The following is a 19,185-nucleotide window of genomic DNA, read 5'->3' as shown; positions in this document are numbered from 1 at the left end:
GGTTCAAAGCGCTGAAAGGCATGAAGGACAGAGAGGAGGCCATACCAAACAATGCTCCTGTTTCCATACCCTCCCCTCTCTGTGTCCCAGATGGAATTGGATGGACTGTGTTCTTCTCTCCGAGTCGTCTCGTTCAGCATGAGCAGCTTAGCACCAGGAGCTGAAGGAGCTGAAGCCTCAGGCCACAAGAGCTGAGCAAGAGGAGACTTTCTGAGGAAATGAGTGCTGCTAACATGGACCTAGCTGAATTCAGCAGATAGAATCATGGAATCACAGAATCCTTTCTGTTGGAAAAGACCTCTGAGCTCACCCAGTCGAGCTGTTCACCCAGCAGTGCCAAGCCCAGCACTAAACCACGTCCTTGAAGTGCCAAGGCCTGGACAACAGCCCTGAGTGAGGCCTGAACAGCAGGCCCTGAGCCAAAGGTGGCCTCTGGATGAACCTTCCAACCAAAGGCTATCTTTGTATCTGCTCATTAATGAAATATGCATGGTCATTAGCACTGTGATAGATGTAGCCACTCATTAGTGAAACATGTATTGACCTTTCTGTATTTGCAAGGCAGACAAGGCAATGAAATCTGACATCTGGCCTTGTTTGGGGCTGAAGGATCAAAGTCACCTCCCTTGGTTCCTCCTTGAGCCCTGGCCAGGCTTTGGGAGGAACCCAAGAGGAGGATGAAAACAGATGTTCCCACACTAGAAGTGCTGTCAGTTTGTTCATCCAGCACTGTCAGAGCTGGGCCCTCTCACAGCGAGGTTGGAGCCTCACCTGTGGCTGGAGGCACCTGCAGGAATTCCCAGTGTCCAGGAGTGGCTCTGCAGCCCTTGGCTGGGACAGCTTCCCCCAGCTGCTGTGTGGATCTGGGAGATGGTGAAGTCTGAGGTTAACTGGTGCTGGATCTTTCTTAATCACTGCAGGCAATCTTTGGTGGTGATGGTTGGGTGCATTGCTGAGCTGCTCCTTTTGTGATTCTTTGCTGCTTTGAGCTGCAGTAAATGACACTGATTCCTTCAGTTGGAGTCTGTGTCTTTGGTGCTGACCCTGCCCACTGGTAAATCAAACTGGCACAGTCTGGCCAGATCACAGCAAAATGTCTCTTGTTAAATGTAAATGTGAGGAGTCAGTGCCATCAGAAATTCCCAGATGGGAAGCCCTTCCCTGGAGTTCCCTGGCTCTGGAGTGGGCTGAGGTCGCAGCACTGTGTGAGCAGTGGGGCAGTTGATTAAAGGAAGCTGAACCCCTGGATATCTTAAAATGCATCCAAAAATTGCATATGGAAAAAGGAAAAGAACTTGTGTTTTTGGGAAGCCAAGGGTGAATGTTGTTAATGACACATTGGAAACAGCACCAACAGAAGGAAAAACTGTTGTTGGAACACTCCCACATGGAGTGACAGAAGTTTCAATCTTGAGCTCAGGTTTGTTTGTGCAAGTGATATAATAATAATAATTATATATAATATAACACAATTATCTATATCTGTATAATTAAAAATTGATAATGTGAAATAAGGCTGGCAATAATTTGTTAGCTTTGGCTGCTCACTGTCACACTAAATACCCTAGAGAAAAGAACTGGCCAGGACCCAAATGTCAGTGGTAACCTTTGTAAATTGTGTGTAATGAATAAAGGAGGAAAGGATGAAATTGGCATTTTTAATAGGATTTGCTGATACTGTGATGCAGAATGCTTTATCTGTTACTGTAAAAAATTCAGTGATTAAGACTGCTGGGTTTTTCATATCCCAGACAATCCCCAAGCTGCAGCATTGGTTAAATGGGTGAACGTTTGTTAAAAGAGAAGTTGACAAAATGAGGAGATGGGAACCTGTCCCCATGGAGAACCCATCTCCCAGATGTGCTCCATGCCTTTAACAATGGCCCACTGGGGAAATGAAAACCCCTGGCTGTGCACGGCTGCCCCCAATTTACATTAACAAACTAAGTTGATTATTAGAAGAAGTAGGAAATGATGCTATGAAAATATCCAATAGTGCATCCTGTGAGCTCCAACAAACACGAATGGGGCTCTGCAGAACCACACAGCCTTGGATTATCTGCTTGCTGGCGAGGGAGGAACCTGGGCTATGCTAGGACAGGAATGTTGCAGGGATGTCTGTCAGTGCTGGCTTTGAGGTCCAACAATCAGGAATCTCCTTGATAGAAAGATCAGGAGAAGAGTGGCAGAAAGAAGAAAATTCTTCCTGGTAGGATTGGCTCCCAAATTGGAAGCTGCTGTGAAATGCATTTGTGGCAGTCACTGTGATCATTGCAGTGTGAGCACTTGGTGTGTTATGAATCCATGTTAGAGTTGTTGTGATACCTTGTGCTGGAAATGGAGTACTGAGACATGTCTAAAAACAGACATCGTCTCAAGAAAAAAGGGGCATTTGATAAAGAACAGAGAAGAGCAGCTAATTAGGGCTCTTTTAAAGGAATGCAAATTATAGCTCTGAGTAATGAACTTGAACAGCACTTAGTTGAAGAACAAGAGCTGCTGCCTTTATGCCTAATACCTAAATCTAAGGTTCTATTATTGAAAAAATTGTTTTGAAGGTTGCAGTTCATCTGTAGGTCGAAGCACTGATTGAAGCTCTGAGGCCTCATCAGGCCCTGTCTGTGGCCTGAACAGCAGGCCCTGAGCCAAAGCTGAGCTCTAGATGAACCTTCCAACCAGATGTTATCTTTGTATCTGCTCATTAATGAATCATTATTAGCAATATGATCTCTGTATGTGTTCACTGCTGAAATATGGATTTACCTTTCTGTGTTTGGAAACCAGCAAGGCTCCATCTGGCTTTGTTTGGGGCTGTGGGATCAAAGTCACCTCCCTTGGTTCCTCCTTGAGCCCTGGCCAGGCTTTGGAAGAAGCCAAACGGGAGAATTTAACCAGTTATTCCCACACTAGCACTGATGTCAGCTTGTTCGTTTAACAGTGTAAAACCTGTGGCCTCTCACAGCGAGGTTGGAGCCTGGTTGCCTGCAAAGGTGGAGGCACCTGCACGAATTCCCAGTGTCCAGGAGTGGTTCTCCAGTCCGTGGCTGTGAAAGGGTTAAAAGCACTGTGCCTAGGAATACTTGGGCAAGAATAAGAGACATTGCACCCAACAAGGAAGCTTGCAAAAATTCAGCCACAAGCTAAAGACACAGGATGAAACTTGGCAAGAAATAGGGAACAAAACTGGCAGAAATGAAGGGCAGAGCTTGCTAAAACCAGTGAGGAAATTGCTGAAACAGCCAACAAGAGACTGTGCATGCCTAAAGGAGAAAGGTGAAAAGGGCACAGTGATGAAGACGTCCAGCCTTCATCAGGAGACCCCTGAGGAAGACGCGGAGCCTTCCTCAGTGCCACCACCAGTGTGCATTGCGCCTCTGCCTCGTGTATGCTAATGATTGTAATGAGTACTGAGGAATCGTTTACATAACCACACCTTTTCTGAGGAGAAACATGAATATGCATAGAGTATAACCGTATATAGTAATCTGCTGCCTGCCTGTGTGCGCTGTCAGGAGGAGATATCCCTGCACACCCGGTGTGCTGAATAAAGCAAATCCCCTCCTTGGACTTTGTCTGGGAAGTGTCTCTTAGCCTGGTTTGGGGCCATTCACGTCCATGGGGTTCTGTCAAGTCACAGTGGAACCTTGGTGCCCTGTTGTTGCACAGCCTCACAATTCTCTCCTGCTGCCATGAGGTCCCTCCCTTGGTGACACACTGCAGCCCTGGTTCCATGAGGATCTCTTGGGTTCCATGGTGCACTCCTTTTTCACATCTGAGCCTTGCTTCCATGGGTTCCATGGACTGACAGGAGCCCTCTGCATTCCATGGCGCCCAGCTAGATCACAGCATAGCCTGGCTTTCATCAGGTTCTGATACCTGTTCTACCAGCTGACAGGGGTGATTTAAAGAACACAGAAACCAATGGGAAGAATGGTCTTATTTTACTGTGAATGTTAAGGCAACACAAAGTTAAATTATGCATTCAATAAAACTACTTGCTTGGCTTTATCAACAAGCAAAAAGAAGCAAAGTAATGAACCTAATCATTATTACAGGAAAGAAAGTGTAATAAATAGGTGTGATTCGTGCTGATAAAATTGAAACAGTAAACAATATTGATACAGGAATTAATATTTGGAAATAATAAAACAGTTAAAGGTGTAATGCCAAGAAAGAAAGGGAGAGGAGGGGTTGTATTTCAGTATCCATGCCATGTGACTCATATCTTCCCATCCAAGTTCTGTCTTGCTCCCTGACTTTTTCTCCTGCTTTTGCAATATCTGTCAGGTTAATTTTGGCATGTTTTGGCCCTTTGCACTGCACCTCATATCATCCTGGTCCATTTTCTTGTTGTCACTAAATCTCACCTTTGTTTTTTTTTTTTCAGTATCCATGCAATTTTCCCGTCAGAGATATGTCTTCCTCCTTGATATTTTCCCATGCTTTTGCAGTATCTGTCATGTTAGATTTGGCATCTCTTTTACTTTTGTGCTGCATCTCATTTCCTCCCAGGCCATTCCCTTGTAGTCATTAAATCTCCAAAAGTTCTGATTTTTTGGGGTTTTTTTCAGTTGCATTTCGTTTGATAGTATCTCCTTTCCAGAGCGTTTGTCAGCCTTTCTTTCCTGGGTCGCAAGATTTTGTTTCCCGGCCCGAAAGGAAAATTAATTTCCCTTAAGGCCGGGAAAGGAAATATTGCGATTTCAATGGGGACCAATTGGATTATCCGTGGTCCATCTCCCTGCACTAGACGGCATCCCAGGACTTTTGATGGTTTTTTGATCGTCCTCCTCGTACTCCTCGTCCTCATCCTCGTCCTCCTCCTAATCCTCCTTCTCCTCCTCCTCCTCCTCATCCTCCTCGTCGTCCTCCTCCTCGTCCTCCTCCTCCTTGTCCTCCTTGTCCTCCTCCTCCTCCTTGTCCTTATTCTTGTCCTATTCCTTGTACTCCTTGTCCACCTTATCCATCCACCTTATCCTCCTCATCCTTTTCCTCCTCCACCTACACTTTGCCCGGCTCCTCCTCCTCCTTCTCCTTATCCTCCTCCTCCTCATCCTCCTCGTACTTCTCGTCCCCCTCTTCCTCCTCGTCCTCCTCCTCCTCCTCCTCCTCCTCCCCCTCCTCCTCCACCCCCTCCTCCTCCTCCTCCTCCCTCTCCTTGTCCTGCTCCTCATCCTCTTCCTCCTCGTTCTCCTCATCCTCGTCCTCCTCCTTTTCCTCCTATTTGTCCTTGTCCTCCTCCTCCACGTCCTCCTCCTCCACCTCCTTCTCCTCCTGCTCCTCGTCATCCTCGTCCTCGTCGTCCTCATCGTCCTCGACCTCATCCTCCTCCTCCTCCTCCTAATCCTCCACTTCCTCCTCCTCCTCCTCCTCCTCCTCCTCCTCCTTCTGCTCCTCATCCACCTTGACCTCCTCGTCACCTTCGTCCTCCTCCTCCTCTTCGTCCTCGTCCCCATCCTCCTCGTCCTCGTCCTCATCCTCCTCGTCCTGATCCTCCTCGTCCTCGTCCACATCCTCATCCTCATCCCACTCCTACTACTCCTCCTCCTCCTCTTCATCATCCTCCTCGATCTCCTCGTTGTCCTCCTCCTCCTTGTCCTCCTCCGCGTCCTCCTTGTCCTTATCCTCCTCATCATCATCCTCCTCCTCTTCCTCCTCCTCGTCCTCCTCCTCATCCTCCTCCTCATCCTCGTCCTCCTCGTCCTCCTCGATGTTCTCCTCCTCCGCCTCGTCCACCTACTTGTCCACCAGCTTGTCCTCCTCCTTGTCCTCCTTGTCCTAATCGTCCTCCTCCTTCTCGTCCTCCTTGTTCTCCTCTTCCTCCTCCTGCTTCTCATCATTTTCCGCGCCCTCCTCCTGCTCCTCCTCCTCCTCCTCCTTCTCCTCCTCATCCTCCTTGTCCTCGTCCTCCTCGTCCTCCTTGTCCTCCACGTCCTCGTCCTCGTCCTTCTCCTCGTCCTCCATGTCCTCGTCCTCCACGTCCACGTCCTCCTCCTCATCCTCATCCTTATCCTCCACCTCCTCATCTTCCTCGTCCCCGTCCTCCTCCTCCACCTCCACCTCCTCCTCCTTCTCCTCATCCACCTCATCCTCTTCATCCAACTCCTCCTCTTCATCCTCATCCTCATCCTCCTCGTCCACGTCCTGCTTCTCCTCAGCCTGGTCCTCCTCCAACTATTTCATGCACCTTTTTCTCCTCCTCCTTTTCCATGTCCACCTCCTCTTTGTCCTCCTCCTCCTCCTCCTTCTCCTTGTCCTCCTTTTCCTACTCCTCTCCTAATCCTCCTCCTCGTCCTCCTCATTCAACTCTTCCTCTTCTTCGTCCTCCTCATCCTCCATGTCCTCCTCGTACTCCGTGTCCCCCTCCTTGCCCTCCGCCTTGTCCTCCTCGTCCTCGTCCTCCTCCTTTTCGTCCTCCTTGTCCTCCTCCTCCTCCTTCTCCTACTCGTCCTCATCGTTCTCCTCATTATCCTCGTCCTCTTCCTACTCGGCCTCCTCGTCCTTGTCCTCTTCATTTTCGTCCTCGTCCTCATCCTCCTCCTCCTCCTCGTTCTCCTCTTCCTCCTCCTCCTACTCACCCTCCGTGTCCTGCTCCTCCTCCTCGTCCTCCTCCTCCTCCTCCTCCTTGTCCTCCTCCTCGTCCTCCTCATCTTCCTGGTCCTCCTCCTCCTCCTCGGCCTCCTCGTCCTCCATGTCCTCGTTCTCCTCCTCCTCCTCCTTCTCCTCCTCCTCCTTCTCCTCCTCCTTCTCCTCCTCCTCATCCTCCTCGTCCTCCTCCTCCTGCTCCTCCTCCTCCTTGTCCTCCACGTCGTCGTCGTCGTCGTCGTCCTCGTCCTCCTCCTCCTCCTCCTCCTTTTCCTCCTCCTCCTCCTTTTCCTCCTCCTGCTCCTTGTCCTTTTTGTTGTCCTCTTCCGTGTACTCCTTGTCCTCCTTCTGCTCAGCCTGGTCCTCCTCCAAATATTTCATACACCTTATCCTCCACCTCCTTTTCCGCCTCCACCTCCTCCTTGTCCTCCTCCTCCTCGTCCTCCTCCTCCTCCTCCTCCTTCTCGTTGTCCTCCTCCTCCTACTCCTCATCCTCCGTGTCATCCTCGTCCTCCTCCTCCTACTCCTCCTTCTCCTCGTCCTCCTCCTCCTACTCCTCATCCTCCGTGTCATCCTCGGCCTCCTCCTCCTTGTGCTCCTCCTCCTCCTCCTTCTACTTATCCTCCTTTTCCTACACCTCCTCCTACTCATCCTCTCTGTCCTCCTCGTCCTCCGTGTCCTCTTCGTCCTCCTCCTTGTCCTCCTCGTCCTGGTCTTCCTCCTTTTCGTCCTCTATGGCCTCCTCATCCTCCTCCTCGTCCTTCTCCTCCTCCTTCTCTTCCCCGTCCTCCTCCTCCTCCTACTCCTTGTCCTTCTCTTCGTCCTCCTCATCCTCCTCGTCCTCCTTCTCCTGGTCCTCCTCGTCCTCGTCATCCTCCTTTTCGTCCTCCTTATCCTCCTCCTCGTCCTCGTCCTCCTCGTCCTCCTCCTCCTCCTCCTCCTCGTCCTCCTCCTCCTCCTCGTCCTCCTCGTCCTTGTCCTCCTCGTCCTTGTCCTCCTCCTTTTCCTCCTCCTCGTCCTTGTCCTACTCCTCCTCCTCATCCTCCTCATCCTCTTACTTGTCCTCATTCTCATCCTCATCCTCCTCCTCCTGTTTCTCCTCCTCGTCCTCCTCTTCCTCCTCCTCCTCCTCCTCATCCTCTTCATCCGCCTCCTCCTCTTCGTCCTCGTCCTCATCCTCCTCGTCCTCGTCCTCGTCCTCATCCTCGTGCCACTCCTACTCCTCCTCCTCCTCCTCTTCATCATCCTCCTCGACCTCCTCGTCGTCCTTCTCCTCCTCGTCCTCCTCTGTGTCCTCCTCCTTCTTGTCCTCCGCCTCCGTGTCCTCCTCCTCCTCCTTGTCCTTTTTCTCATCCTCTTCTTTGTACTCCTTGTCCTCCTCCTCCTCATCCTCCTCCACCTCCTCGTTGTCCTCATCCTCCTTCTTCTTGTCCTCCTCCTCCTCCTCCTCCTCCTCCTCCTCCTCCTCCTCCTCCTTCTCCTCGTTCTCCTCTTCCTCCTCCTCCTCCTCCTCCTCCTCCTCCTCCTCCTCCTCCTCCTCCTCCTCCTCCTCCTCGTCCTCCTCATCCTCCTCGTCCTCCTCCTCCTACTCCTCCTCCTCCTTGTCCTCCACGTCGTCGTCGTCATCGTAGTTCTTGTCCTCGTCCTCCTCCTCCTCCTTTTCCTCTTCCTGCTCCTTGTCCTTTTTGTCGTCCTCTTCCGTGTACTCCTTGTCCTCCTTCTCCTCAGCCTGGTCCTCCTCCAACTGTTTCATACACCTTATCCGCTGCCTCCTTTTCCGCCTCCACCTCCTCCTCGTCCTCCTCCTCCTCGTCCTCGTCCTCCTCCTCCTCCTCCTCCTTTTCCTCCTCCTGCTCCTTGTCCTTTTTGTCGTCCTCTTCCGTGTACTCCTTGTCCTCCTTCTCCTCAGCCTGGTCCTCCTACAACTATTTCATACACCTTATCCTCTGCCTCCTTTTCCGCCTCCACCTCCTCCTCGTCCTCCTCCTCCTCGTCCTCGTCCTCCTCATCCTCCTCCTCCTTCTCCTTGTCCTCCTCCTCCTCCTACTCCTCAACCTCCTCCTCCTCCTTCTCCTCGTTCTCCTCTTCCTCCTCATCCTACTCCTCATCCTCCGTGTCCTCCTCCTCCTCTTCCTCCTCCTTGTCCTCCTCCTCGTCCTCCTCATCCTCCTCGTCCTCCTCGTCCTCCTCCGCCTCCTCGTCCTCCATGTCCTCATTCTCCTCGTCCTCCTCCTTGTCCTCCTCCTTCTCCTCCTCCTCATCCTCCTTGTCCTCCTCCTCCTACTCCTCCTCCTCCTTGTCCTCCACGTCGTCGTCGTCATCGTAGTTCTTGTCCTCGTCCTCCTCCTCCTCCTTTTCCTCTTCCTGCTCCTTGTCCTTTTTGTCGTCCTCTTCCGTGTACTCCTTGTCCTCCTTCTGCTCAGCCTGGTCCTCCTCCAACTATTTCATACACCTTATCCTCTGCCTCCTTTTCCGCCTCCACCTCCTCCTCGTCCTCCTCCTCCTCGTCCTTGTCCTCCTCCTCCTCCTTTTCCTCCTCCTGCTCCTTGTCCTTTTTGTCGTCCTCTTCCGTGTACTCCTTGTCCTCCTTCTCCTCAGCCTGGTCCTCCTACAACTATTTCATACACGTTATCCTCTGCCTCCTTTTCCGCCTCCACCTCCTCCTCGTCCTCCTCGTCCTCATCCTCGTCCTCCACATCCTCCTCCTCCTTCTCCTTGTCCTCCTCCTCCTACTCCTCATCCTCCGTGTCATCCTCGTCCTCCTCGTCCTCCTCCTCCTTGTCCTCCTCCTCCTCCTCCTTCTCCTTATCCTCCTTTTCCTACACCTCCTCCTACTCATCCTTCTCGTCCTCCTCATTCAACTACTCCTCCTCCTACTCATCCTCTGTGTCCTCCTCGTCCTCCGTGTCCTCTTCGTCCTCCTCCTTGTCCTCCTCCTTGTCCTCCTCGTCCTCGTCTTCCTCCTTTTCGTCCTCTTTGTCCTCCTCATCCTTGTCCTCGTCCTGCTCCTCCTCCTTCTCTTCCCCGTCCTCCTGCTCCTCCTCGTCCTCGTCCTCCTCCTCGTCCTCCTCCTCCTCGTCCTCCTCCTCCTCCTCCTCCTCCTCCTCCTCCTCGTCCTCCTCGTCCTCGTCCTCCTCCTTTTCCTCCTCCTCGTCCTTGTCCTCCTCCTCCTCCTCCTCGTCCTCCTCATCCTCCTCATACTCCTGCTCCTCTTCCTCGTCCTCTGCGTCCTCCTCATCCTCCTCATCCTCTTACCTGTCCTCATTCTCGTCCTCGTTTTCCTCCTCCTCCTCCTGTTTCTCCTCCTCGTCCTCATCTTCCTCCTCCTCCTCGTCCTCTTCGTCCGCCTCCTCCTCTTCGTCCTCGTCCTCATCCTCCTCGTCCTCGTCCGCATCCTCATCCTCGTCCCACTATTACTCCTCCTCCTCCTCCTCTTCATCATCCTCCTCGACCTCCTCGTTGTCCTTCTCCTCCTCGTCCTCCTCCGTGTCCTCCTCCTTCTTGTCCTCCGCCTCCGTGTCCTCCTCCTCCTTGTCCTTTTTCTCATCCTCTTCTTTGTACTCCTTGTCCTCCTTCTCCTCAGCCTCGTCCACCTCCAACTATCCCATCCACCTTATACTTCTCCTCCTCATCCTCCTCCACCTCCTCTTTGTCCGCCTCCTCCTCCTCCTTCTTCTTGTCCTCCTCCTCCTCCTACTCCTCCTCCTCCTCGTTCTCCTGTTCGTCATCCTCCTACTCCTCATCCTCTGTGTCCTGCTCCTCCTCCTCGTCCTCCTCCTCCTCCTTGTCCTCCTCCTCGTCCTCCTCATCCTCTTCATCCTCCTCCTCCTCGTCCTCGTCCTCCTCCTCCTCCTCCTCGTCCTCCATGTCCTCGTCCTCCTCCTCCTGCTTCTCCTTGTCCTCCTCCTCCTCGTACTCCTCATCCTCGTCCTCCTACGTTTCATCCTCCTTGTCCGCCTCCTCCTCCTCGTCCTCCACGTCCTCGTCCTGCTCCTCCTCCTCCTCCTTCTCCTTGTCCTCCTCCTCCTACTCCTCATCCTCCGTGTCATCCTCGTCCTCCTCGTCCTCCTCCTCCTTGTCCTCCTCCTCCTCCTTCTCCTTATCCTCCTTTTCCTACACCTCCTCCTACTCATCCTTCTCCTCCTCCTCGTTCAACTATTCCTCCTCCTCCTCATCCTCTGTGTCCTCCTCGTCCTCCGTGTCCTCTTCGTCCTCCTCCTTGTCCTCCTCCTTGTCCTCCTCATCCTCGTCTTCCTCCTTTTCGTCCTCTTTGTCCTCCTCATCCTCCTCCTCGTCCTGCTCCTCCTCCTTCTCTTCCCCGTCCTGCTCCTCCTCCTCCTCCTTGTCCTCCTCCTCGTCCTCCTCATCCTCCTCGTCCTCCTCCTCTTCGTCCTCCTCGTCCTCGTCATCCTCCTTTTCGTCGTCCTTGTCCTCCTCCTCATCCTCGTCCTCCTCTTCCTCCTCCTCCTCCTCTTCCTCCTCCTCGTCCTCCTCGCTTTCCTCCTCCTTGTCCTCGTCCTCCTCCTCCTCCTCTTCCTCCTCCTCCTCCTCGTCGTCCTCTTCGTCTGCCTCCTCCTCTTCGTCCTCGTCCTCATCCTCCTCGTCCTCGTCCTCATCCTCGTCCACCTCCTACTCCTCCTCCTCCTCCTCTTCATCATCCTCCTCCACCTCCTCGTTGTCCTCCTCCTCCTCGTCCTCCTCCTCATTGTCCTCCTCCTCCTTGTCCTCCTCCTCTGTGTCCTCCTCCTCCTCCTTGTCCTTTTCTTGTCTTCTTCCTTGTACTCCTTGTTCTCCTTCTCCTCAGCCTGGTCCACCTCCAACTATTCCATCCACCTTATCCTCCTCCTCCACCTCCTCTTTGTCCTCCGCCTCCTCCTCCTACTCCTTGTCCTCCTCCTCCTACTCCTCCTCCTCGTCCTCCTCCTTTTCCTCATCCTCCGCGTCCTCCTCGTCCTCGTGCTCCACCTTTTCATCCTCCTCCTCTTCGTCCTCCTCCTACTACTCCTCCTCCTCCACCTCCTTTTCTTCCTCCTCATCCTTCTCGTACTCCTACTCCTCCTCCTCTTCCTCGTCCTCCGTGTCCTCCTCGTCCCCGTGCTCCTCCTTTTCATCCTCCTCATCCTCGTCCTCCTCCTCCTACTCCTCCTCCTCCACCTCCTTTTCTTCCTCCTCATCAGTCTCGTACGCCTACTCCTCCTCCTCTTCCTCGTCCTCTGCATCCTCCTCGTCCTCCTCCTCCTTGTCCTCCTCCTCCTTCTACTTCTCCTCCTCCTCATCCTCCGTGTCCTCCTCTCGTCCTCCTCGTCCTCTTCCTCTTTCTCCTTGTTCTCCTCCTCCACCTCCTTAATTTCCTCCTCATCCTCCTCCTAGTCCTCCTCCTCTTCCCCGTCCTATGCGTCCTCCTCCTCCTCTTCCTCCTCCTCCTCGTCCTCCTCCTCATCCTCGTCCTCCCTGTCCTCCTCATCCTCCTCCTCGTCCTCGTCCTCCTCGTCCTCTTCCTTGTTCTTGTCCTCCTCCTCCTCTTCCTATTTCTCCTCCTCCTCCTCTTCCTCCTCCTCTTCCTCCTCCTCCTCCTCTTCCTCCTCCTCCTCCTCGTCCTCCTCCTCCTCATTATCCTCTTCCTCGTCCTCCTCCTCCTCCTCCTCCTCCTCCTCCTCCTCCTCCTCCTCCTCCTCCTCCTCCTCCTCCTCCTCCTCCTCTTCCTCCTCGTCCTTCTCTTCCTCCTCCTCCTTCTCCTCATCCTTCTTGTCCTCCTTGTCCTCCTACTCGTCCTCATCGTCCTCCTCCTCTTCCTCCTCCTTGTCCTTGTTCTCGTCCTCCTCCTCGTACTCCTTGTCCTCCTTCTCCTCAGCCTGGTTCTCCTCCAAGTATGCCGTCCTCCTTATCCTCCTCCTCCTTTTATTCCTCCACCTCATCCTCCTCCTTCTTCTCACCCTCCTCCTCCTCCTTATCTTCCACCTCGTACTCCTCCTCCTCTTCCTCGTTGTCCTCATCCTCATCCTCATTCTCATGCTCCTCTTTCTTTTCCTCCTCTTACTCCTCATACTCTACTTCGCATATTACTTGTCCTCTTCCTAGTCCTCATCCTTGTCCTCATCCTCATACTTCTACCCGTCCCTGCCCTCCTCATCGTCCTCTTCCTCATCCTCCTCATCCTCATCCTTGTCCTTCTTCTGATCCTCATCCTCCTCTTCCTCCACCTTGTCGTCCTCTTCCTCCTTGTCCTCCTCCTCCTTGTTATTTTCCTAACCCTTCCTCCTTGTCCTCACCCTTCTGGTACTCCACATACTCCTCCTTCTGGTCCTCATCCTCCTCCTCCTCCTCCTCATCCTCCTCCTCCTTCTCCTCCTTGTCATCCTCCTCGTCCTCCGCATTATCCTTGTCCTCCTCCTCCTCATGTTCATCGTCCTTGGCCTCGTCCTCATCCTTGACCACCTCATTCTGCTCGCCATCCTCCTTGTCTTCCTCCTCCTCCTCATCCTCCTTGTCTTCCAACTCCTCCTCATCCTCTTTGTCCTCTCATTCTCATCCCCATCCCCTCCTCCTCGTCTTCCTTCTCGTCCATTTCCTCGCCTTCCGCCACATCATCCTCCTCCACCTCCTCTTTCTCTTTCTCCTCATCCTCCTCCCCTTTGTCCTCCTGCTTGTCCTCCTCCATTTCCTCCTCATCCTCCTCATCCTCATCCTCCTCCGCGTCCTCATCCTAGTCCTCGTCATCCTGATCCTCTTCCTCCTTGTCCTCTCATTCTCATCCTCCTCATCCTCCTCCTAGTCCTCATCCTCGTCCTTATTCTTGTCTTCCTCTTCCTTCACCTCTCCTCCTCCTCGTCGTCCTCCTTGTCCTCCTCCTGCTCGCTCTCTTTCCTCCTCCTCCTTCTACTCCTCCTCGTCCTCCTCATCCACCTCCTCTTCGTCCTCATCCTCCTCCACCAATCTTTATCCTCCTCATCCTCCTTCTTCTCCTTATCCTCCTCGTCCATGTCCACCTCCTCCTCATTTTCGTTCTCCTCCTCATCCTCATCCTCGTACTCCTCGCTATCTTGTTCGTCCTCCTCATACTCATCCTCATCCTCATCCTCCTTTTCCTCCTCCGCCTCCTACTCCTCATCCTCTACTCATCTTGCTTATCCTCCTCCTAGTCCCCGTTCTCTTCCTCATCCTCATAGTCATCTTCCTCCCTGCCCTCCTCATCATCCTCTTCCTCATCCTCCTCATCTTTCTCATCTTCCTCCTCATCGTCCTGCTTGCCCTCATCCTGGTCTTCCTCTTCATCCTCGTCCTCCTCCTCCTCCTCTTCATCCTCCTTGTCCTCCTCCTCCTCCTCCTCATCTTTGTCCTCATCATCCTGCTACTCATCTTCCTCTTTATCCCCCTCCTCCTCCACATCCTCCTCCTTGTCCTCCTCCTCCGCTTTGACCTCCTCCTCATTGTTTTCCTCATCATTCTCCTCATCCTCGTCCTCCTCCTCCTTGTTGGCCTCGTCCTCCTCATCCTTGTCCTCCTCCTCATCCTCCTCCTTGTCCTCGTGCTAGTCCTCCTCATCCTCCTCGTATTCCTCGTCCTCATCCTCATCCTCATCCTCGCCCTCCTTTTCCTCCTCCTCTTCCTCATCTTACTTGTCCTTCTCCTCCTCATCTTCCTCCTCCTCTTCCTTTTCCTCCTCCTCCTCCTCCATCTCATCCTCCTCTTCGTCCTACTCATTCGCCTCCTCGTCCTCGTGCTCCTCCTCATCCACCTCCTTGTCATCCTCCTCCTCCTCCTCCACCTTGTCCTTCTCTTCGTCCTTGTCTTCCTCAACCTCATCTTCATCATCATCCTTGTCCTCCTCCTTCTCCACATTCTCCTCCTTCCCTGCATCCTCCACCTTTTCCTTCTTCTCGTCCTTGTGTTCCTCGTTGTCGTCGTCACCTTCCTCCTCCTCCTCCTCGACTTCCTCCTCTTTCTCCTTTTCCTCCTCATTTTCCTCCTCCACCTCATCCTCCTCCTCCTCCTCAAGATTCTCTTTGTTGTGGTCCTTGTCCTTTTTGTCTGCCTACTTGTCCTCCTCCTCCTCCTCATTCTCATCCTTCTCCACATCCTCCTCCTCCTACTCATCCTCTTTCTCATCCTCCTCCTCATCCTCCTCCTCGTCGTTTTTCTCCTCTTTTTCTTCCTCCTTCTCGTCCTCCTCCTCCGCCTCCTGCTTGTCCTCCTCTTCATCATCCTCATCCTCCTCGTCCTCATCTTTGTCTTCTTCCTCATCCTCCACCGCATCCTCCATCTCATCCTTCTCTTCGTCCGTGTCCTCCTTGTCCTCATAGTCCTCCTCCTGCTCGTTCTCCTTCTCTTTGTCGTCCTCATCCTCCTGTCCATCCTTGTCGTCCTCGTCCACCTCCTCATCCTTGTCCTCATCCTACATCTCATCCTTGACCTCCCCCACCTCCTCATCCTTCTCCTCCTAGTCCTCCTCCTACTCATCCTCCTCCTCCTCGTCATCCTCCTCCTCCTCCTCTTTATCCTCCTCCTCTTTGTCATTCTTCTCGTCCTCATGCTCCTCCTCATCCTCGTCCTCCTCCCCCTCTTTGTCTTCCCCATCTTCCTCCTCATCCTCATCCTTGCCCTCCAAGTCCTCCTCCTTCTTGTCCTCCTTCTCGTCCTCATCCTCATCCTCCTTATCCTCTTCCTGCTGCTCGTCTTCTTCCTCCTCATCCTCCTCCTTGCCCTCCTCTTCCTCCTCCTCGTCTTTGTCCTTATCTTCCTCCTCATCACTGTCCTCCTCCTGCTCCTCCTCCTTGTCGTCAACTTCCTCCTTGTCCTCGTCCTCCTCCTCTTCCTCCTTTTCGTCCTCGTCCTCCTCTTCCTTCTCCTCCTCCTCCTCATACTCCACCTCATCCTTTTCGTTGTCTTCCTCTTTGTCCTCGTCCTCCTCCTCCTCGTCCTCGTGCTCCTTCTCATCCTCCTTCTCATCCTTATGCTCCATTTCATCCTCGTCCTTGTTCTTCTCCTGCCCATCATCTTTCCTCTTCCTCCTCCTCATTTTCTTCCTCCTCGTCCACCTCCTCCTCATCCTTGTTTTCCACCTCCTCCCCCTCCTCCCACTCTTCATCCTCATCCTCCTTCTCGTCCTCCTTTTACTTCTTGTCCGCTTCCTCCTCTCGTCCTCCTTTTACTTCTTCTCCTCCTCATCCTCCTCATCCTCCTCATCCTCCTCATCCTGCTCTTTCTTGTCCTGCTCCTCCTCCTCATCCTCCTCCTCAGCTTCGTCATTCTGCTCATCCGCCTTTTCCTCATTCTCCTTCTCATCCTCCTTTTCCTCCTCCTCATCCTAGTCATCATCTTTCTTCTCATTATTGTGCCCCTCCCCCTCCTCATCATCATCCTCATCCTCCACCTTGTCCTCCTCCTCGTCTTCCTCCTCAGCTTCATCTTCGTCCTCATCCTCCTCTTCCTCCTCCTCGTATTGCTCCTCCTCCTCTTCATCAGTCTCCTCCTCCTCATCCTCCTTGTCCTCCTGCTCATCCTCCCCTTCCTCATCTTCCTCCTTGTCCTCCTCCTGGTCCTTGTCCTCATCCCCCTCCTCGTCCTCCTCGTCCACCTTCCTTCTCCTCGTCCTCCTACTTGTCCTCCTCTTTTTCCTCATCCTCCTCCTTGTATTCCTCATCCTTGTCCCACTCCTCCTCCTTGTCCTTCTCCTTCTCCTCCTCCTCATTCTTCTCCTCCTCCTTCTCCTCCTCGTCCTCCTGGAACCAAGGGTCCATTGTGATACTGCAGCACCAAGGAGACCCCTGTGACACTGCAAGGCTTCATGGAAGCAAGGGACCATTGTAACACTCTGGAGCCCCATGGAAACAAGAGGCCAGTGTGACATATCTGGGCCTCATGGAACCAAGGATCCAATAGGTCAGCACCATTGTGACACTGTGGGGCCCCATGAATCCAAGGTAACAGGGAACAGGTCTGCTTGGCTTGGCCTGACTGGTCCAACTGCCCTTGGCATGTCGAAGGTCTCTTCTCATGTAGCCCTGTAACCCTGAGGCTCTGGGCTTTCCTTCAAATGGAAAAGAACTGCCCTTCTCATTCAAGCATCCATAGCTAAAATGGGATTCCCTATCCAAAATTCCCAATATTCAGGGATTGCAGCCAGACCAAAGCTGCCATAACCAATGAGTCTGGCTGACCTTGTCTTCCTGACAGCTGGCTCCCATCTGCCTTCAAACACTGGGGCTCTGGGCCTTCCTTCTATGGAAAATAACCGTCCCTCCTGCGCAGGCACCCATGGCCAAAATTGGTACTTTTCTTCCAAAGGTCCCTATATGCAAGGGTTTCTTCCAGTCAAAAGCTGCCAGGACAGACAGGTCTGACTGGTCTTGGCCTCTGGTGGTTGCCTCTATTCTGCCCTGAAACACTGGGGCTCCGTGGTTTCCTTCCTGTGGAAAAGAACCATCCTTCTCCAGGCACCCATGGCTGAAATTGGGATTCCACCTCAAAAAGTCCTATATCCAAAGATTGCTCCTACACAAAGCTGCCATTACAGAAAGGTTTGGCTGGCCTTGGCCTCCTGATGGCTAGCTCTCACCTGCCTTCCAAACACAGGGGCTCTGTGCTTTCACTTCTATGGAAAAGAACTGGTCTTGTCCTCCAGGAACAAAGGGCTGAAACTGGGATTTCACATTCAAAATTTTGAATATCCATGGGTTGTTCCCAGACCAACCTGCAGGACAGACAGGTCTGTCTGGCTTTGGCCTCTGGGGGCTGCAGCTCATCAGCCCCTGAAACATCTGAGCTCTGTAGTGTCCTTCCTGTGGAGACCACGGTGACACTGTGTGGCCTCGTGGGACCATTGAGACCACTGTGACACTTTGGGGCCTGGCAAAATGCAGAGCCCGTTGTGACACTGTGGAACCAATGAGCCATTGTGACACCTCTGTCATGGAAGCAAGGGAACATGGAACAGATCTGCCTGGCTTGGCCTCCCAGGGCCCACCTGACATGTCAGGCTGACCTTGGAATGTTAAGGGCTGCCCTGGAGAACAGGTGCTCCATGCTTTCCTTCCTATGGAATAAACCATCCAACTTTCCAGGTGCCGATGGCTGAAATTGATACTCCCACTAAAAAGTTCCCTATATACAGCCCTGTGCTCTGGCAGCTTGGTCACTGTCCTGCTGTGTGTCCGTGCTGTGGCCACAGGCAGGGACAGGCCATGGGCACTGCTGGGACACAGCTGGACTCCAGCACAGCAGCTCCACCAGCAAAGGGCATCTCCTGAGCGCAGGGCAGGGAGGCTTGGCTCCCCTCCAGAGGCACTCTCAGGAAGAGGCCCAAGGAACAGTTTCTGAAGAGGCTCCTTGTGTTCCTTGTTCTCCCAGGGCTCAGTGGGATGAGATCAGGGTCTCATCACTGTAGCCTTCGGGGTACTCAGGTCTGGGTCAGGTTTTGCTTGTTGGCGGCCACTGCCCATCAGATGCTGAATGGTCTGTGCTGAACCTTCCTGGGGCCCTGCAGCTTGTGCCAGGGCTGATGGCAGGGGAAGGTTTGTCTGGAGGGCCTTGGGAGCTGCCAGGAGAACCTGTAGGGTTCCTGCAGGGACAGTGTGTGCCAGGGAGCAGCAGGGAGTGGAGCTCACTGGGCACAGGCCTGGCCAGGCTGGGCTCACCCCGAGATCAAGGACTGAATGTCTGCTGTGAGCCAGGAGAGCTCTGCAGCCCAGGGACACAGCAGGCCCAGGGAAAGGAGTCTGGGCACTGCCTGCTCTGACCCTCAGGGAACTCCCCCAGGAGGATCCAGGGCAGCCCCAAGCCCCTCTGGCAGCCCTGGCACAAGGCAGGCACCTCTGAGCCCCCTCCATGGCCCCGCAGAGCCTGTGTGGGAGGGGGTCAGTGCAGGGAGCACCATCAGCTGCCTGTGTGCCAGGCTGAGCAGCAGACCCCAGCAGATGCAGCCCAGGGCCCCGGGCAGCACAGCCCCCGTGCTCTGCAGAGCAGCAGCCCCAGCTCAGGGCTCTGGGCAGCAGGGCAGGGGCTGCAGCAATGGCTGCTGGGGCCAGCACAGACGTGTTCCCCTGGGAAAGGCTCTGGGGGCAGCTGGCATGGGCCAGGAGCAGAGCAGGAGCCCGTGGGTGTGCAGAGGAGCCCTGGCAAGAGGCTGCCCTGTCCCTGGGCCAGCAGGAGCTGCCTGAGGAGCCCCGGGGCCAACTCTGCTGCTGGGCTGGGCAGCGGGGCTGGCCCTGGGGCTGCAGGAGCTGCCCGAGCTGAGCATCTGCTGAGCATTCCAGACCCAGAGTGGCTGTCCCTGACCTCCAGTGCCGCCAGTTCCTGCTGCAGGGCCAGACCTGACTCTGCTGCTCTGCTGGGCTGGGGCAGGGAAAGGCTGAACTGGGCAGCGCCAAGGAGAGGAAAATAATGGACCCTTGTCCCTACGAGACCCCGCAGTGTCAGAATGGGCTCCATGGTTCCATGACGTCCCACAGTGTCACAATGGCCCCTTGGTTCCATGAAGCACCACAGGGTCACCATAGTCCCCAGGTCACCCAAGGCCCTGCAGCGTCACAAGGGCCCCTTGGTTCTGTGGAGCCCACAGGGTCAGTTTTGCCAGTGGGCAGGGTCAGCACCAAAGACACAGAC

The 19,185-nt window shown here is 53.9% G+C and overlaps 1 protein-coding gene and 1 pseudogene across 3 annotated transcripts in view; both read right to left on the bottom strand.

Moving 5' to 3' along the window:
• LOC135305654 (glutamic acid-rich protein-like) overlaps positions 1 to 18,239 on the bottom strand; it is a 217,310-nt gene extending 199,071 nt beyond the window's left edge. The window contains exons 1-2 of one of the 3 annotated variants that reach the window (XM_064429398.1): positions 17,141 to 17,511; positions 15,890 to 16,304 (exon numbers count right to left, since the gene is read on the bottom strand). In XM_064429398.1, the coding sequence (XP_064285468.1) occupies positions 15,890 to 16,304; positions 17,141 to 17,511 (786 nt within the window). Of the gene's footprint in view, positions 1 to 15,889; positions 16,305 to 17,140 lie in introns of those variants that run through there. The other 2 variants (XM_064429399.1, XR_010366671.1) reach the window with 2 other exon arrangements.
• On the bottom strand, positions 9,954 to 11,861 carry LOC135306004 (cilia- and flagella-associated protein 251-like; annotated as a pseudogene).
• Positions 18,240 to 19,185: the final 946 nt, after the last annotated feature.

This window comes from Passer domesticus, chromosome 8 (assembly GCF_036417665.1).
Source record: "Passer domesticus isolate bPasDom1 chromosome 8, bPasDom1.hap1, whole genome shotgun sequence".
NCBI lineage: Eukaryota > Metazoa > Chordata > Aves > Passeriformes > Passeridae > Passer > Passer domesticus.
The sequence above is the reverse complement of the archived record's forward strand: the minus strand, read 5'-3'. Positions and strand labels throughout refer to the sequence as shown.